This window comes from Haplochromis burtoni, unplaced genomic scaffold, assembly GCF_018398535.1.
Source record: "Haplochromis burtoni strain Fernald_Lab_line unplaced genomic scaffold, NCSU_Asbu1 Contig_246, whole genome shotgun sequence".
Taxonomy (NCBI): domain Eukaryota; kingdom Metazoa; phylum Chordata; class Actinopteri; order Cichliformes; family Cichlidae; genus Haplochromis; species Haplochromis burtoni.
The window spans coordinates 295,741-311,519 of record NW_024582607.1 but is presented as its reverse complement, the minus strand read 5'-3'; the positions used below and the strand labels follow the sequence as shown (position 1 = coordinate 311,519).

Genomic DNA, 15,779 nt, shown 5'->3' with positions numbered 1-15,779 from the left:
TTGTAACTTTTTGTTTGCATTTTGTTCCAGAAACACAAATTAATTTATCTTAATTTTTAAACTTAACGTTAACATAAAAAACAACAACAACAAAACGCATGTTTTAAGGTTTGTCAGCTAAAGATAAGTATCGATATTGATATCTGTAAACTGATATGAGTCAACAAGGCCAATTCAAATATGAAGCTGATCTGTGGGTGCGTACCTGTTCGGTATGCTGACCTTTCTCCTTGGTGGTAGTTCACATGTTTTAAAAATTCCTTCGCTGACAAAGTAACCAAACATGTGTTTGACCTGTGCGTGACCTATCTGAGCAGAATGTTTTAAGTAAGAGCAGTTTGATACATCACTGCTTAAAAGAACCAAATTACTGAGGTTATTGCTGCATGTGTTTGCTAATAGTTTCCCAGAATTTGAGTTCAGAGGAAGTTTATGACATTTTGTATATTTAACAACGCTCAGGCTGTTTTTAATCAGCCGCTGAAACATAAACGTAAGTTAACTTGATGAGAACAAACCTGCCGGCGGAGAGTGGCAGCACGGCATCTCCCATACAGTTTTTATTACCACATTTTATTTTGCAGTTCAACACTGTCACCACACGTTCATGCTAAAGCTGTCAGAAGAGCCCATAATGCAAGCTCATATACATGCGTCGTTAATGCTTTCTGCAACCTCCAATGCCAGTAATGAGGAGGAGGCTGGAAATATGACAGAGTCAGTTTTGTGTGAAGATTTAAGGGCACGTGTGTGAGCGAGAGAATAACGGAGTACTTGGAGATGGGATAAACAAGATGTGTGAAAGCTTCCCTCAGAGGTCAGAGGTCACTGATTAGGATGTCTACGTGGAGCTTCAAGCCAGACTGTCGTTCTGATCTCGCTTCACCTTCCTCACACCTCCTTTAACTTTGTCTCTCTCTTTCTCTCTCTGACACACGCGCACACACACACACACACACACGTGTGTACACACACATTCTCTCTGCTGTCGTCTCATTAATATCATCGCCATCTGCTTCATATGTAACAGCCCAATTAGAGAGACGCACTTTGACCCTACCTGTCCAAATTTAATTTGAAGGTTCACAGTCGTCCCTATGCTCTCCACTCTCCTTACACAGTCTCACACACACACACACGCGCACGCACACGTAATCCTGGATATAAGCAATCCAGACTTTGACCTTTCATCGTTGTGTCTCTGCAGGGCCTGAGCTGTGCAGCCTTGTATAGGTTTGGTTTTCACCCCCCAAGTGTCCCGTGGATATCAGCTGACCATGGCGGTCTGAGCAGAGAAAACGGGAGGAAAAAAAAAGCCTGGCGCAGTGTGTGTACACTCTAACACAGCGAGGCTTGACCAGAAGCGGAGCAGAGAGAAGAGCCGGAGCAAAGAGGAGGGGAAAACAAAAAAAGCACATTTAAATACAAAATGTCTCAAAACAGAGAACTTGTGCTTTTCTACATAAGGTATAAACTCTCCCAGAGAAACTATCCTCTCAACCACATAGTACTCAACGAGCCTTCGAACAGGACTGATGGGGGGGCAGCGGGGTTGGATGAGGAACAGCGAATAGACACACACGCCAATGGGACTTTTAATGGCACGAGTCCCGGGACCCCACCGGCATCCCCGCAGCGGCGGCAGCAGCAGCCGCCATCAACGACGGACCTCGACGCAGTGAAGGAGGCGCTCCGGGACACGGCTAACGAGTTCGAGCTGCGATACGCTCGTGCCTTCAGCGACCTTCACAGCCAACTGCACATCACGCCGGCCACGGCCTACCAAAGCTTCGAGAACGTGATGGACGAGGTGTTCCGGGACGGCGTTAACTGGGGCCGCATCGTAGGGCTTTTCGCGTTCGGCGGGGCACTGTGTGTCGAGTGCGTCGAGAAGGAGATGAGCCCCTTGGTGGGCAGGATCGTAGAGTGGATGACGGTCTACCTAGACAACCACATTCAGCCCTGGATCCAGAGCCAAGGAGGATGGGTGAGTCACACACACAGGAGCGCACATGCCATTTGCTTGTATAGCCTCTTTCATATAAGGGCTCTTTAACATTGCGGCCTTTAATTACACAGGCAAGGTAAGCTCAGGTCGCCAGCATGGAAAATTTCCTTGCTGCCACTTTTACTATGCAGTCAGGTGGAAAATAAGGTTAAAACCTGCCCTTACTTTTCCCATCTACGCCTGCTTTTGTTGCTATAGTGATAGCGGTGTTTTTGATCATATGTGCCGTTTCCCTGTCAAGAGCAGATTTGCTCCATTGTGCTAGTTGTGAGGCTTTCCTGCCTGCGTGGCTTGACCTCTAGAGGATCGGTTTTTTTTGTGTCTCGGTAATCTAACAAGTCGACATGAGACAGTGGCTGGCTCCATAACCTGCCAAGAAGAGACTTGAGATAGGATCTGATGAAGATGGAAATTGGAACACACGTGGCTTCAAGAAACATCTGTCTTTAAAAGCAGTAAAAACAAGCGTGCCTGTGTGGTCAGCAGCTAGTGCAGCTGTTTTCTAATTGATCAGCATCACGCTGCTCAATGAGCTGAATCGAAGTGGGAGATTAACAGTCTAAATCAGGGTTCTGGGAGTCTCCTGCTGCCTGCCTGGGGATCGAAGTTCTGTCATCACAGGGCAGGATAAAGTCCAAGGCTTTTACAGATAGCCCTTTGTTTTGCTCTGGTCAGTTTATCGGCTCTGTCCTTTGTTTTGTTTTTTTTGTTTTCTTTTTCGATCTTCCACTCTCTGATCATTTTATCTGTGCAATTTTTTTTTTTTTTTCTTCTTCAGTTGTCTTTCACCGAGGCAGCTGCATGCAGATGAAAGCTCAGGTTTCCCCCCCCTCCCTCCTCCTCGGGTTAGTTTTAAAGTCAGCCACACTGGTACGGACAGTACCAGCGTGTGTTTGTGTGTGCTCGTGCACACTTTGAGGACAGATAAGGTCAGCTCTTTCCCTTTGTCTCAGCTATTTGATGGTATGTAATAGAGCGGGCTGATTATATTTATACCAGTGCTCTTTAACACCAGGTCAAAGGTCTACTCTATAAAAACCAACATCCCTGTGGCTGAAAAGCTTCCAAAAAAACCAACATGAAAGATCATTGCTCTGCTGTTTATACTGTAGATGTTAAAATATGCATTTCTTTCACCACCTTATCAAGTGGTGTCAGGTTATGGAAGCGACTGACAAGGATCTGATTTGTAAGAGCTTTGCTGCTTTTAAATGCTAATAATGCAATTATTTGACTATCTGCTGAGAGATCCAATGACAAAGCACCTGTAGGTCTGAGCTCAAAATGACACCTTTTTTGTTTTGTTTTTTGTTTGTAGCCACGTGGTGTGGCACAATATCTCATTAGCTTCTTGATTGAGTGCTATGAAGTTTTCCGCACTCACTTCTTGCTCCCTGTCAAACTGCAATAATGTCGCAATATCCGATTTTATTTGACAGTTATAGCCAAACTCAGTCATGGAAACATTACTGTTTTTGTATCTATAGCTGAATGACACAGTGACCACTTGGACATTACGGTAGTTAATGACTACTGTCTCCTAAACTTATACAACGTCTAAGTGCGATCACTATTAACAACTGTTTTTCTCCAAATATGTAATCAAGTGTTAGTGGCTACTCGGTACGTGTTAGACGTTTATGGTGACGATAGATGAGCCGAGAGCTTACAGGTTAATCTGATGCTTCATCCGATTTTCACATCCTGACCACAAATGGATGTTTTCAGTGTTGTCATCGCAGTCTTATCAACACATATGTCATGATCTCCATGATCTCATAGTCGAAATGATCCAGGCACCCCACGCTCACACTCTCAAACACAAAGGCATTTTGCTTAGCAACAAGTTAGACTAATTAGTTAAGATGCTGAAGATAGAAGCTTGCGGTTAGTGGCCTGCGTGTCAGTGTAACCTAGACTCGGAGATATGAATGACTTCATCTGAAATGTTCAATGGATGTCATCTGCCAGCACGGTTTCACTTCTGCCTGATGTTGAGCACATGATGCCGCTTCCTTCCCTCTGTTCCCCCTTCTCTTCCATTTCTATAAGTCACTTTCATAATGGTGCTCCACTGGCTCGTTTAAGGGGGGAAAGAGCTGCTTTTGACATGTGTCCTGTGTAAGTTGCTTGTGAGCTGACACACTTTGAGTCGAGGTATTCATACTAAAACAAACTTCAGGAGGTGGTTTACCACTGCAGTTCTATCTTTTATGCCTCCCCCCTCCCTTTGTCACAGTGTCATTGCCTTCTTTTTGTGGGTTTGTCTGTTCAAAGACAGCCTACACTTTCCCTGAAACGCACCAGAGTCTCTGAGTAAAACCCACACGAGACTTTGTTTTTTTTGGGGGTTTTTTTGGTCTTTCATTTCCCTCTTTTCTTCCTTTCCTCCCCTGACGCCTCCTCACAGGGATGAAGCACAAAACCGTTGGCAGATGTGGGTATAGCTGTGAGGCAGGTGTGCCCTTAGTGTTAGCTGATGAAATATTAGTCCGCCCTAAGCAGCAGCAAGGTCACTGTTTCAGTTTCACTCAGCAATCACTCTTTCTCATCATCTTATTATCGCACGTTTTTACTGTTTGGGAAGAACCAAACGGCTCAGGGTAGTTTCCCAAAAGTTGGGAATTTACAGCAGGTTTTAAAGCTTCAGAAACAGTCTCGCATTCATAAGACTAAACACTTATTATCAAAGCAGCTTGTTTTCCAGTAGTGCTGTGCAGAAATGCAGCACAGTTTTGTGGATGGTCTATGATTTAAACAGATTGTTTCAGTTTTTTTCCAAGAAAAATACTCAGTGACTTAAATATCAGTAGGGCTACTACAAAGAAAGTTCAGTATAGCCCGTCTCTTATCAGTGATAAGGTTTGTTTTTGTTGTTTTTTTATCACCCAGGATTTCTTTATCAGGCGACGTGTGCACTCCCATGAAAGGGGATTTCTGATCAGTAGTTTGACTCTTCTGCATAAAATAAAAAGCCAGCTAACTCAGACAGGTGACAGAGAGCTGTTAAGCAGGGTTTTTACTGCATATAAAAATTTAGTGACAACAAACCCAGGAGTGTTTTAAAGTACTGTGAATTTCAAGTTGGATTTTAGTCACTCAAGCTTTAATGCATTTTTTTAAAAATCCATCTATGTAACGTCCAGTTTTGTGCTACGTTAGGTAACAGAAGTTATGTGCAGACTAATCCTGGCTATGACCACAGTCACAGTGTCGAGCCCATTTTGAGCCGGACAAACCAAGTTGGTGTGCAAACCAGGATTTCTCTCAGAAAATTGTAAAAGCACAAGTTAATATATAAACCTGACACATTTTGAAATAAACGAGATGTCACGCATGTCACACTGAGTGAAAATTAAACGCTCCACCATCATTAGAGAGAAATCTTAGCAAGAATTGTTCTTTTTGCTTAAAAAAGTGAATAAATAAAATAATATCTTCAGCTTTGGTTCTGTGAAATAAGAAGTAGTAATTTTATAGACTGAAGTGTGAGAGTTGGAATGTGAATCGCTGCTTTTTAAAACGTTGATGCGAAGAAAACTTGTGACATTGTTTTGACCTGGTGGAATCAGCCGAGGTGCCAGTTTAAATATTGTAAAGTGAACGGTGTTTTGATCAAGTGTCGCTGTCATAAAAGCTGATAAAGCCTCAGCCTAAATGATCCCGCCGGAGCTTATTTTGGAGCCTCCTGTGTCCAGGACGCCGGGATATTTAATGGTAGCTCGGTGTGCGAGATAAATCCGTTCAGCCACAGCTTGTGGTTTTTAAAGAACAACAGGAGCAGAGCCATATATTGTCTGATAATAAACCTCCTTGGCAGACAGCAGCAGTAGAGACAGTGCTATCGACCTAATAATGCTGTTTCCAGCAGAGCAGGCAGTGGCAGTGATTACTCAGTGGAGATTGAGCCGCCTCAGGGTGGGGGTACAGGGTTATTACCAATTATAGATGAATAATATCTCAACCTGCTACTGGGGGAAACAATGTTTTTTTTTTTTTTTTCCTTCCTTTTTTTCCCTCCCTGACAGACTAATAAAGCCTAAACTCATTTGGAAGAACCATGTTGCCACAGTCTGGGGATGCTTGGCTGGAGCTGGATGGGTCGAGTGGGGGTGTATGCAGAGAAACTAAGGAAGCCCATTAGTCCAGTTGTTGTGCTTTGTACTTTTGACGTTTTTGCTAAGGTGAAGGAAAAGTTAACTACAAGAAAAATGAGCAGTGAAATCCTTACTTCAGCTTTGCTTTTTCTTTTTTTTAATCAGCCACTTATGGCTGTGCACACTATATGCCACGTTTTTCACTCGCACTTAAATGAAAGTCTGGCTTTTCTTATTGTGAACAAACCTCATCAGATCCTACTAACAAGAACCTAGTTTGTATCTACAGCCTGATGTAACGTGTAACCTCAGTGTTGTAAAGCTCTGTAATTGGACAAAAACAGTTATACACTGTTACAATTCTTACAGCTACTGTAGAAGTTCTTTGCCACAAATGCGTAGTATTACACTCAGTATATTACTCCCTGCACAATGAGCTGATGGTAAGTGACTTTTGTTAGAAACGTCAGCAGCCATTTGTTTTAGAAATTTTTCTGGCAGCTATATATTTATTTATTTTAAGCAGCACAGAGACAGCAAAAAAACCAGAACATAAAATGTAATACATGTCGACCTTTGGAAGCAAAGGACAGATAATAAACTGCATGTTTTATGACAAAAAACTATTCTGAACTATCTCTTTTCTGAATAATTCGGGCAGCTCTGACAGAAAATTGAGAAAAGGTCCTCAAGTAATTTCAGTCAGCTTTTCTTTGTCCTGAAGTGTTTATGTAATTATTTCTAGTTGTAGGGTTAGAATTTCTATTAGATTTTTGGCACTAAAACAAACAAACTGACTTTCTTACAGTTTGTTTCTTTGTTATTATAAAAGCGGCCTTCTGAATACAAAAGCAGAAATAGCAGGGAGTTACAGGAAGGATATTCCTATGCAGAAGTTCCTCTGTACGTGGTGGGATTGTCCCGAAACCTACAGACAGTCAAGACGTCGTTGTGTTTTTCTTTATTTTTCAGCCTCTTGATGAGAGATTGTTAATCACACACACAGTGTTGATGTATGTGATTATGAATGTAGGCTGTTGTAGAGTGGTTAGACACCGAGGCTGTAATTAAGGGTCCACAGAAGGTAAGCGCATTGACTTGTTTTGACTAGGGAAACACCTGAGTTGCCTTTGTGCTGCTCTCTCCTGCAGACTTACTTAACCCTCGGTCTCTCTCTCTGTAATTAACATGCACATAGGATACACAGTTAGATCCACAGAGTCGTCTGTCAGACTGTCCTAATGTATTGGAGCAGGAAATCGCACCCTTGGGACCTAAGCTGGCTGCTTCAAAACCCCCAACCCCTCATCCACCCCCACCGCCACCCCCCCTTCCAACCTTGAGTATCTGTACCCTCCCTCTGTTTCCCTCCTGTGTCCTTCGTTCTCCTTTAAATGCACAGCTCCTTACGACAATTGAAAATTTTTTTTGTCCCATATTTTTCCATCTGTGCCCTTCCTCCCCTTTTTGTCCTCCTTTTCACTCCTTTCCCTCCTCCTCGGCACCCAGCTACGTCCAGTCCAAAGACCACAGCAGCTAAACGTGTTCCAGCTCGCACATTGCCGCAAACCTCGTCAATCTCGCCATTAACCCTGTGCACCCGTGTTCCCGTGCTCGTCCTCCACATCACCCATAACATCATCATCAACACTATCGATTCCCTCCCACTTGATCCCGACTCACTCCCACCCCCTCCCACGCAGCTGCCACCGTCCCTTCATCTTCCTTCTTCTTTAACATCTCCCTCCACATCATCCTCCTCCTCCTCTCCGCTTTATCACTAATAGCTCACATGCGGCCAATTAAGAGACACGTTTTTATATTTTCGTGGCGCTTTCTTTGTTTTTTTGCATTAAGGATGGCGTTCTGCTCACGAAGCAAAGTTTCCAGGGACTGATGGGGTGTTTGTTTGTAAGCACACGTGTAGCGTGGGTGGTTGTTGTCTCATATATCGTATCGTTTTTATTGTATGGTGGCGCACTGCAGAGGGGAGGGGACGGCGCCAAGTCAGACTGGTCATGTGACTACCTCAGACAAAGAACCTGTGGCCACATAGACACAAACACAGAGGAAAATGGGCTATACTGGCTTTTTAGTTGCGCCCACAGGTACAGCGTTGCATCGCAGACAAAGCCTTCGCTGATATGAAAGCAACTTTGTCATTGTCACATTCTTTGACTTGTGACACACACAGAGACACCCCCCCCCCTCCTTTTTTTGGATCAATGGCGGGCACTTTTGTTGGACCGGCATCAATAACTGGCTTTTTGCAGTGGGCGGCTTTATGCAGATTGATCTCTGAATGTAGCTGCTCACCCGTGGACATGTCTCTATTGTTTCTGTGTGCATACATTAAAGCTCGCGCATTAGTTTTTCATGATCTGTGACACTGGACGTGTGTGTTAGCGCGCGTACTCATAGTCAATGGTGGGTGTCAGAATCACAGCTTGAGGATGGCAGCAAACAGATTGTATGATTCAGGCGCCACCAGCTCCATGACAGGAACATCAGACAGGGACCAGTTGTGTGTTTTTTTTTTTAAGTTGGTCTGGCACTTGTGTGGTGTGTGTGTGGTGTGTGTGTGTGTGTGTGTGTGTGGTGTGTGTGTGTGTGTGTGTGTGGTGTGTGTGTGTGTGGTTGTTGTGAGTGGGGGTTTCACTTGAAAGAAAAAGGACATGGAGGAGCTATTCTTGTGTTGTTGTGGTAGCCATGTCTGGGAGGGGGGGACTAAAAGCAGAATTATTTTGGTCAGTAATTGGGATCTGGATGATTTTATATCTAATCTTACATCTTAGAGGACAATGGGGGAGCCGAAGCCAACAATCAGCCAACACCTCAGTGAGGCAGTAAAAAAACACTCCCCGGGTTCAACTATGGAAAGACTTTTTTCTTCTAGAACATAAGTGTCAAACTCTGGCCCGCGGGCTAAATTTGGCCTGCAACCTAATTACATGTGGCCTGCGAAGCCATTAGAACTGGCCTGATGGTATTATACAGCTAATATATATATTGTTTAGTATTAAGCTTTGCTTGTTCCATATTCAGTTTTTCAGCAAAACTTGTTTGAGTCCATAAGAAAAGATTCATTCTTATATTTGGAGGAAGATTTGTTTTTTCAATAAATATTAATGTTAGCCCGCGACTTTGTTCCAGTTTTGAATTTTGGCCCACTGTGTATTTGAGTTTGACACCCCTGATCTGGTAAGTTGTGCAAAAGTTTTTTTTTTTTTTTTTTTTTTTTTTTTTTTCATCAGCTTAAAATGTGAGATTCACAAAAAGAACTTCATACGAGCAATAAATCATTCAAAAAGTCATCTTTTATGGACGTTTTCTTGCTTTGTTATTGTTGAAATCCAAACCTGGGCTGTACCGTTGCTAATGCTTTTTGTGTTAGCTATCGTGTCTGAGTATTGATGGATATTTACCTCAGTTTGTGGAAGAGTGATAATTTCAGGCTTTCTACTTTCTCATCGTCTAACTAAGGAAAGAGAAAATATTTGAAAATTCTTCTTTGATTATTTTTTATATAAACACACAGTGGCTATTTCATTAGCTACTCCTTGCTAGTACTAAGCTTTCAGAACTGCTTTAATCCTTCATGCAGAGATTCAACAAGGTGCTGAAAACATTGCTCAGATATTTTGCTCAATGTTGACGTGATAGTGCCACAGAGTTGCTGCAGATAGGTCAGCTGCACATCTTCGATTCCACCACATCCGAGAGGTGCTCAGTAAAGCCTAGAGACGGTTGAGTGGGAAAATCCTGGTAGATCAGGAGTTTCTAAAAAGCTCAGAGCAGCCTGCTTTGAGCTTCAGTAGATCCTCTTTACCATATCTACATCACAGCCCTCAAATTTCCAGAGTCACATTAACAATCTGCTACCACTGCAGTGGTTGTTTATTTATTTATTTATTTATTCATTTATTTTGCTGGGGAAAAAAATCAAAATAGAACAGAAAACCTAGTCAACAGCCACCAATCAAGGATTCTGGTTTAGATTCTTAAAAGCTATGTGATTGGTGGTTTAAGTATTTGCTTTAACAAGCAGTTGAACAGATATACCTAATGAAATGGCTTTATAATAGCTGAAAGAGCTAGTCTTTAAGTGTGTGTGTGTGTGTGTGTGTGTGTGTGTGTGTGTGTGTGTGTGTGTGTGTGTGTGTGTGTGTGTAACATCGGTTGGTCATGTGAGAGACGAGACCTGTGGCCCCGAAGCGTCACAAACACACACACAGGAAAACACAGCAGTGAGATATCAATACATGCTCCTAATGAATACACGTGCTGCATCTAGACTGCATCTGATTCTCTTTATCAGCGTCTTCTCTCTCTGATTTCGAAACCCAGACTGGTGTCACAGCAGCGAGGCATCTGTGCGTTCCATATCCAGACGCTGTTTATGTACACAGGACGGATATCCAGCTGTGTAATAGACGTATGTGTGCGTGCGTCTATACTGCCAGCACTCTGCGGCACGCCGGGCTGTTAGAGCGGTTTTGCCAGACTGGTAGACATCAGACTGCCACTGTAGTGTGTCTCCAACTACCCACGCACCCCCCACCCACCCAAAACGCTGGCAGAATGAAGAAGCATGGACTTCTAGAGAGGCAAATGCAGACAGAGAGGAACATGAGGCTTGTGACTCAGCAAGACAAGGATGCGCATGAGATGCATGTAGGTCAGTAAGTTAAACGGGCTATGTGGTGCAGTCTGTGCGCACCGTGATGGTTCTACACATGCACTTCGAGTGCATACGAGCAGAACAGCTGGATGTTTGCAGCGCTCGGTGGAGATGCTACATTCAGTTGCTCTACGTGCTGCTCCACTTCTGAGTGGCTTAGTGGGGAAATCAGGTCACAAGCAAACCCCCCCCCCCCTTCTCCCTACATCTTTCTCTCCAGTCTCCCCTCTCCTGCTGTCTGCTTGCCCCCTCAATTTGTAGGCCACTCTTCGTCTTATGTCAAACATATGTACATGAGAGAGAGAGACAGAGAGAGATGCATGGATGTATCTTATGTCTTTACATAGATCTAATATCTGCCTGCCTCTCTTCTCTCATTGCATTTCATCCCTCACCACCCTCCTCTCTTACTGCCTTTTTCCCCATTTCTCCCTCTCTCCGCTCATATCTGTGATGAGATTATGAGGCATATCATGGGATTAGCGAGACTCGTGGCATGTATTAAAGTGGGAGAGCTGAGGGACAGATAGCGAGGGTTGATGACTATTTCATGGTAATGTGGCACCCAATCTCATATAAGGCTAAATGATGATAAAGAGCATCAAGGCCATCGTCATTGTATTCATCACAGGTTTGTTTGAATGGCCTCAGGGGCTTAAAGCAATAGAGACGAAACCGTATCTGCATCAGCTCCGAAATATTAAAGAAAAAGGAGGAAAAAAATAAGAGGGAACAAAAACTTGGAGGCTTGGAGATATTCATCTCCAGGTTTCTTTCATGTAGGCAAACTTTCTGAAAGTGAACAGTAAGTGATAGGAAGTGTGGTTTAAAGAAAAGCTGCCTCTGCCGCCACTTTCTCCTCTCTCCACATTCTTTTCTCATCATGGGTTTCCCATTTTTCTGTTTCCAGTCATTTTCATCAGCCTTTTTTTCCCCCCTGCAGCCTGCTTCACCCTTGTTCGTGTGTTCTACTTTCCTTTTCTCTTATTTAGTTCTCTCCCACCCCCTGACTCCCTTTTTTGTCTTTTTGTTCCGTCTCAGTCTGTTACCTCCCTCGATTTCTGTCTCTTCCAGCTCTTCCGGACAGATGGCAGGTCTCAGAGTTACGGTGTGTTGTCTGGGTGGGGTGACGGCCTACAGGGCAGTGGGTTATATCAGCGAAGACATCCTGCCACGCCGTCTTTGCTTCCCTTACATCCTCTATCTCTGCCTTTACACTCTGCCAACCTTGCGTTCTCTCTGTCAGATGTACACACAAACGTTCTTGAGTCCTTGGCCTTCCTGTTGGGTCTCAGCGGTGTATACGTACAGTATGTGTATGCGTCTGCTGACAGAATGAGGTTTTGTGGAGAGAGACGGCCCCCAGAGTGGGGCAGGGAACAGATTGGAGTCTGAGCCTGCATGTCCTGACTCATTAATCTCTTCTTTAATTCATGGTCTCACCGCCGGCTCAACACGTGCGCACACATTTACAGACACGCACACACAGTGTCAGCTCCAAGGACCAAAAGGAGAAGGAAAAGTACATACAAGCACACTGGAGCTGGCACAACACCAGTGAGTGTCACGGCTAAAGGGTGCTTTAATGATTTAATTTCCTCATTTTTCTTGCTTGCTTCCTTTTTTGCTTGGAAATGATCCAGTACACCCCCCTCTCCCCAATTTAAACACTGCCACTGATGTCACATTGCAGCCAAGAACTTGAAGTTCAGTGGCTGAATCACTTCAGGAAGCTAAACATCCGTGCAGGTTACTCTCACTCTGGGACTGCTTTGTGTAAGCTGAGCATCAGTTTTCCGTAAGGCAGTGAAGAAAGAGTTTCTCTGTTAAACCTGACTTGCTTCAGAGCCTCGACAGTCAATTCCTGTCAGGCCATTGTTAAAAATGTTTCATTGCCTCAGAAAACAGAGTAGAGGGGAAACCACATCCAGAGCTGCTTAAGAAATCAAGAACAGATCCAGCCATATGAAACATCACGATTCGAATGGATGCGCCATTCCTCAGGAATCAGCAAGTGCAGCATATATTTTTCATATTTTCCTCTCACAGTGGGTCCATTTTCACGGTCTTGACTGTTAGCTCGAGAGGTCTGTCTTTTTGGATTAAAATTGATTCCCTATTTCCTTGAATTATGCCTGTACTTTTTAGTATTATCCAGCTTCCTTGCTTGTGGAAACTGTGAGCTTCTGGCACCAGGCGTGAACTAAATTCCTAAGATCTAAATGTGTTTGGCTCTACAATAAAGCTTCCTGGTCATGTGGCATTTTTGGCAGCTGACCTGACTTTCTTATTCCTTGAAATGCCTTAGCAACTGTGATAAGGATGAAAACGGGAACGGAAGGCCTTGAGGAGGAGCAGGAACTCATCGTGAGATGATGAAGACATTGATAAGGAGAAAGGAACAAGCAGTCACATTGTTGACTTTTTTCCCCTTAACTGGACTCTCATTGCTGAGTATAAAGGTTCAAACTGACGGGATAAAAGTAGTATTCGCAATAATAAATGAACAGTCTAATCATATGATGATGATGACGACAGATTAGGACCAAAGTTGGGATGTTATGCTGAGTTTTAACTGTGAGATAATTTTTTTATTTTGATAATACTGATAATGAATCAAATTGTAGATTTGTTGAAAGTGACGTAAGCACTGTGTGAAAAAGGACAGCACCCTCACTCTTTTCAATGGGCCACTGTGCTGATACAGAGGGGTCATAAAGGCAGCAGCCTACGAGAAAGAGGGAGATTTTCTGTTTGAGCACTACGCTTCAGTTCGCAGTACAAAATTGTAGCCAACAGGCTGTGAAAATCGGTGCTTTCAGTCCTTCACTGGTGAAATCATTTGCAAAACACTGTGTTATGGGTCTGCTTCCTGATAGGCTCAAAATGTCAGCACACAAAGTGCACACGCCTTGAACGTCAGAGATTTGCCAATACAGAGTACTGATCCAATAACAAGGGTTATTCTGTATTTGTAACTTAGAGGAATAAAAAGTCAAATCTGTTCAGTTTTGTCCATATGACTCCAAATCACAACAATATTTGGCTGAAGGTGCTTTTTATTGTAAGGCAAAGACCCTACAATAATAGGGAGAAAAACCCCAATAATCATATGACCCCCTATGAGCAGGCACTTGGCGACAGTGGGAAGGAAAAACTCCCTTTTAACAGGAAGAAACTTCCAGCAGAACCAGGCTCAGGGAGGGGCAGCCATCTGCCATGACTAATTACGAGGCGAGGGGAGGGAGATGGGACAAAAGACACACTGTAGAAGAGAACTAGAGATGATCAATAACTACTGATTTATTGCTTGGAGTGTATACACACAGAGAGTGAACAGAGGTGAGTGAGGAAGCATAACTAAGAGGAGGTTCAGGTCACCTGATCCAGTTCTGAGTAGATGCTTTATCAAAAAGGAAAGTTTGAAACCTAATCTTAAAAATAGAGAGATGGTCTTTCTACTGTATCCGAACTGGGAGGCGGGTCCTAGGAAGAGTGTCCTGAAATCTGAAGACTCTGCCTCCCATTCTACTTTTAGAAACTCTAGGAAGATACCATTCTGAGAGCCAAGGGCTCTATTGGGGTGATACAGTACTACAAGGTCTTTAGGATAAGATGGGGCCTGGTTAGCAGGATTTTAAGTTTCATTCTGAGTTTAACAGGGAGCAAATGAAAAGTGGCCAATATGGGCCAAATCCATTCTCTCTTTCTGCAGTGGAGCTTTTCAGTCATGTCACACTTGGCATCATTATGCTTAACTTTTGCAAACATACAAAGAAAAGCTGTAAGCATCACAGCTGTGAAATCCCTCCAAACTGCTGACCCTTTCCTGTTAGCCTTTTGCATGTAAGCTGTGGTTGTAACAGTCCGTGGACTAGTGCGAGCACAGCACAGAGCTGAGAACTGAATTGTTAAGCTAGTTGTCCCTGTAGTATAGTTAGCTAAATCCATTTACTGGATTGGTGCTTTTTTAAACATCATTTGAAATGAGGACCTGGCAGAGGTTGATCCTGATACTATATCTTTAACCTTTGGTCTGGTCACTGCTGCACAAACTGTGGTGAGCAGCTTTGAACACTTCATTTCTGAGAATTTATATTGTTCATCTTTTCAGTGGTTAAAAGAGCCAGCGTGTCACACTGTAGTCCAGCACTTTTTGACTTAATAATTCGAACACAAAAATGTTCCATCTTAAGTTAGCTCAGTTCCAAAATGTTTTAGGCTTTCCTTAATAGAGCCATTCAGAGCAAAGTCACTCCAGTGTTATCTTACCTGTATGCTTAAGCATGCGTTTTTCGCATGTGCTACGTAGATGATAAGCAGGTGGTGTAGATTTCTCTTACTCTACACCTTTTAATCAAGAATATTGGGAATGGGCACTGCTTGTGTCATGTTCTTCCATCTCTGCAGAGGACTGTTTAAAATCTTTTTGCACATTTGCATTCTAGGAGAATGTCCTGGCAAAGACCCCTTCCTAGCTGCTCTCTGAGCCTTTGCCCTGTGATGAAACGGATGTTTCAAAGGTTTTAGTTGCCAGAATAATGGACTGTGCTCTGGCAAACATTCACAGCTTAGAAGTACATTGAATTCAAGTAAATTTAGATGGAGGGGCCTACAGAGAAATAGGAATAGATGTTTTGTTTTTTTTTTCTAAAAAGCATTTACCACAAGTGGACTCCAAAATAACTCAATCTGGATATTTGTTGGATATATGCATATCAAGGGTTTTAAATACTCTTCCACATCAATATATTCTGTAGAATGTTTCTAATTTAAGATGGAATTATCAACATAACATTTTCAGTTTTCACATTGTGGAGCTCAGGAGGTTTATCTGGCTCTTAGTTAATTTAGTGCTCTTTTTGATCTTGCCCAATCACAGTGATTCTCTGATCCGCTCTGGGACGGTTTGTCACTAAGGCAGAGGTCCACTTTCACTTCCTGTACGTCAATCTGATGTAAACAATGTTAATGACATCATTCTGTTTCATCA

General features: G+C 43.2%; 1 protein-coding gene across 4 annotated transcripts in view; it reads left to right on the top strand.

The window, feature by feature from the left end:
• bcl2l1 (BCL2 like 1) overlaps nucleotides 1-15,779 on the top strand; it is a 33,928-nt gene that overhangs the window by 2,824 nt on the left and 15,325 nt on the right. For all 4 annotated transcript variants that reach the window (XM_014338667.2, XM_005938097.3, XM_042227158.1 and 1 more), the window contains one exon: nucleotides 1,208-1,987. In XM_014338667.2, coding sequence (XP_014194153.1) covers nucleotides 1,430-1,987 — 558 coding nt within the window. In that variant the 5' untranslated portion in view covers nucleotides 1,208-1,429. The remainder of the gene's footprint in view (nucleotides 1-1,207; nucleotides 1,988-15,779) is intronic.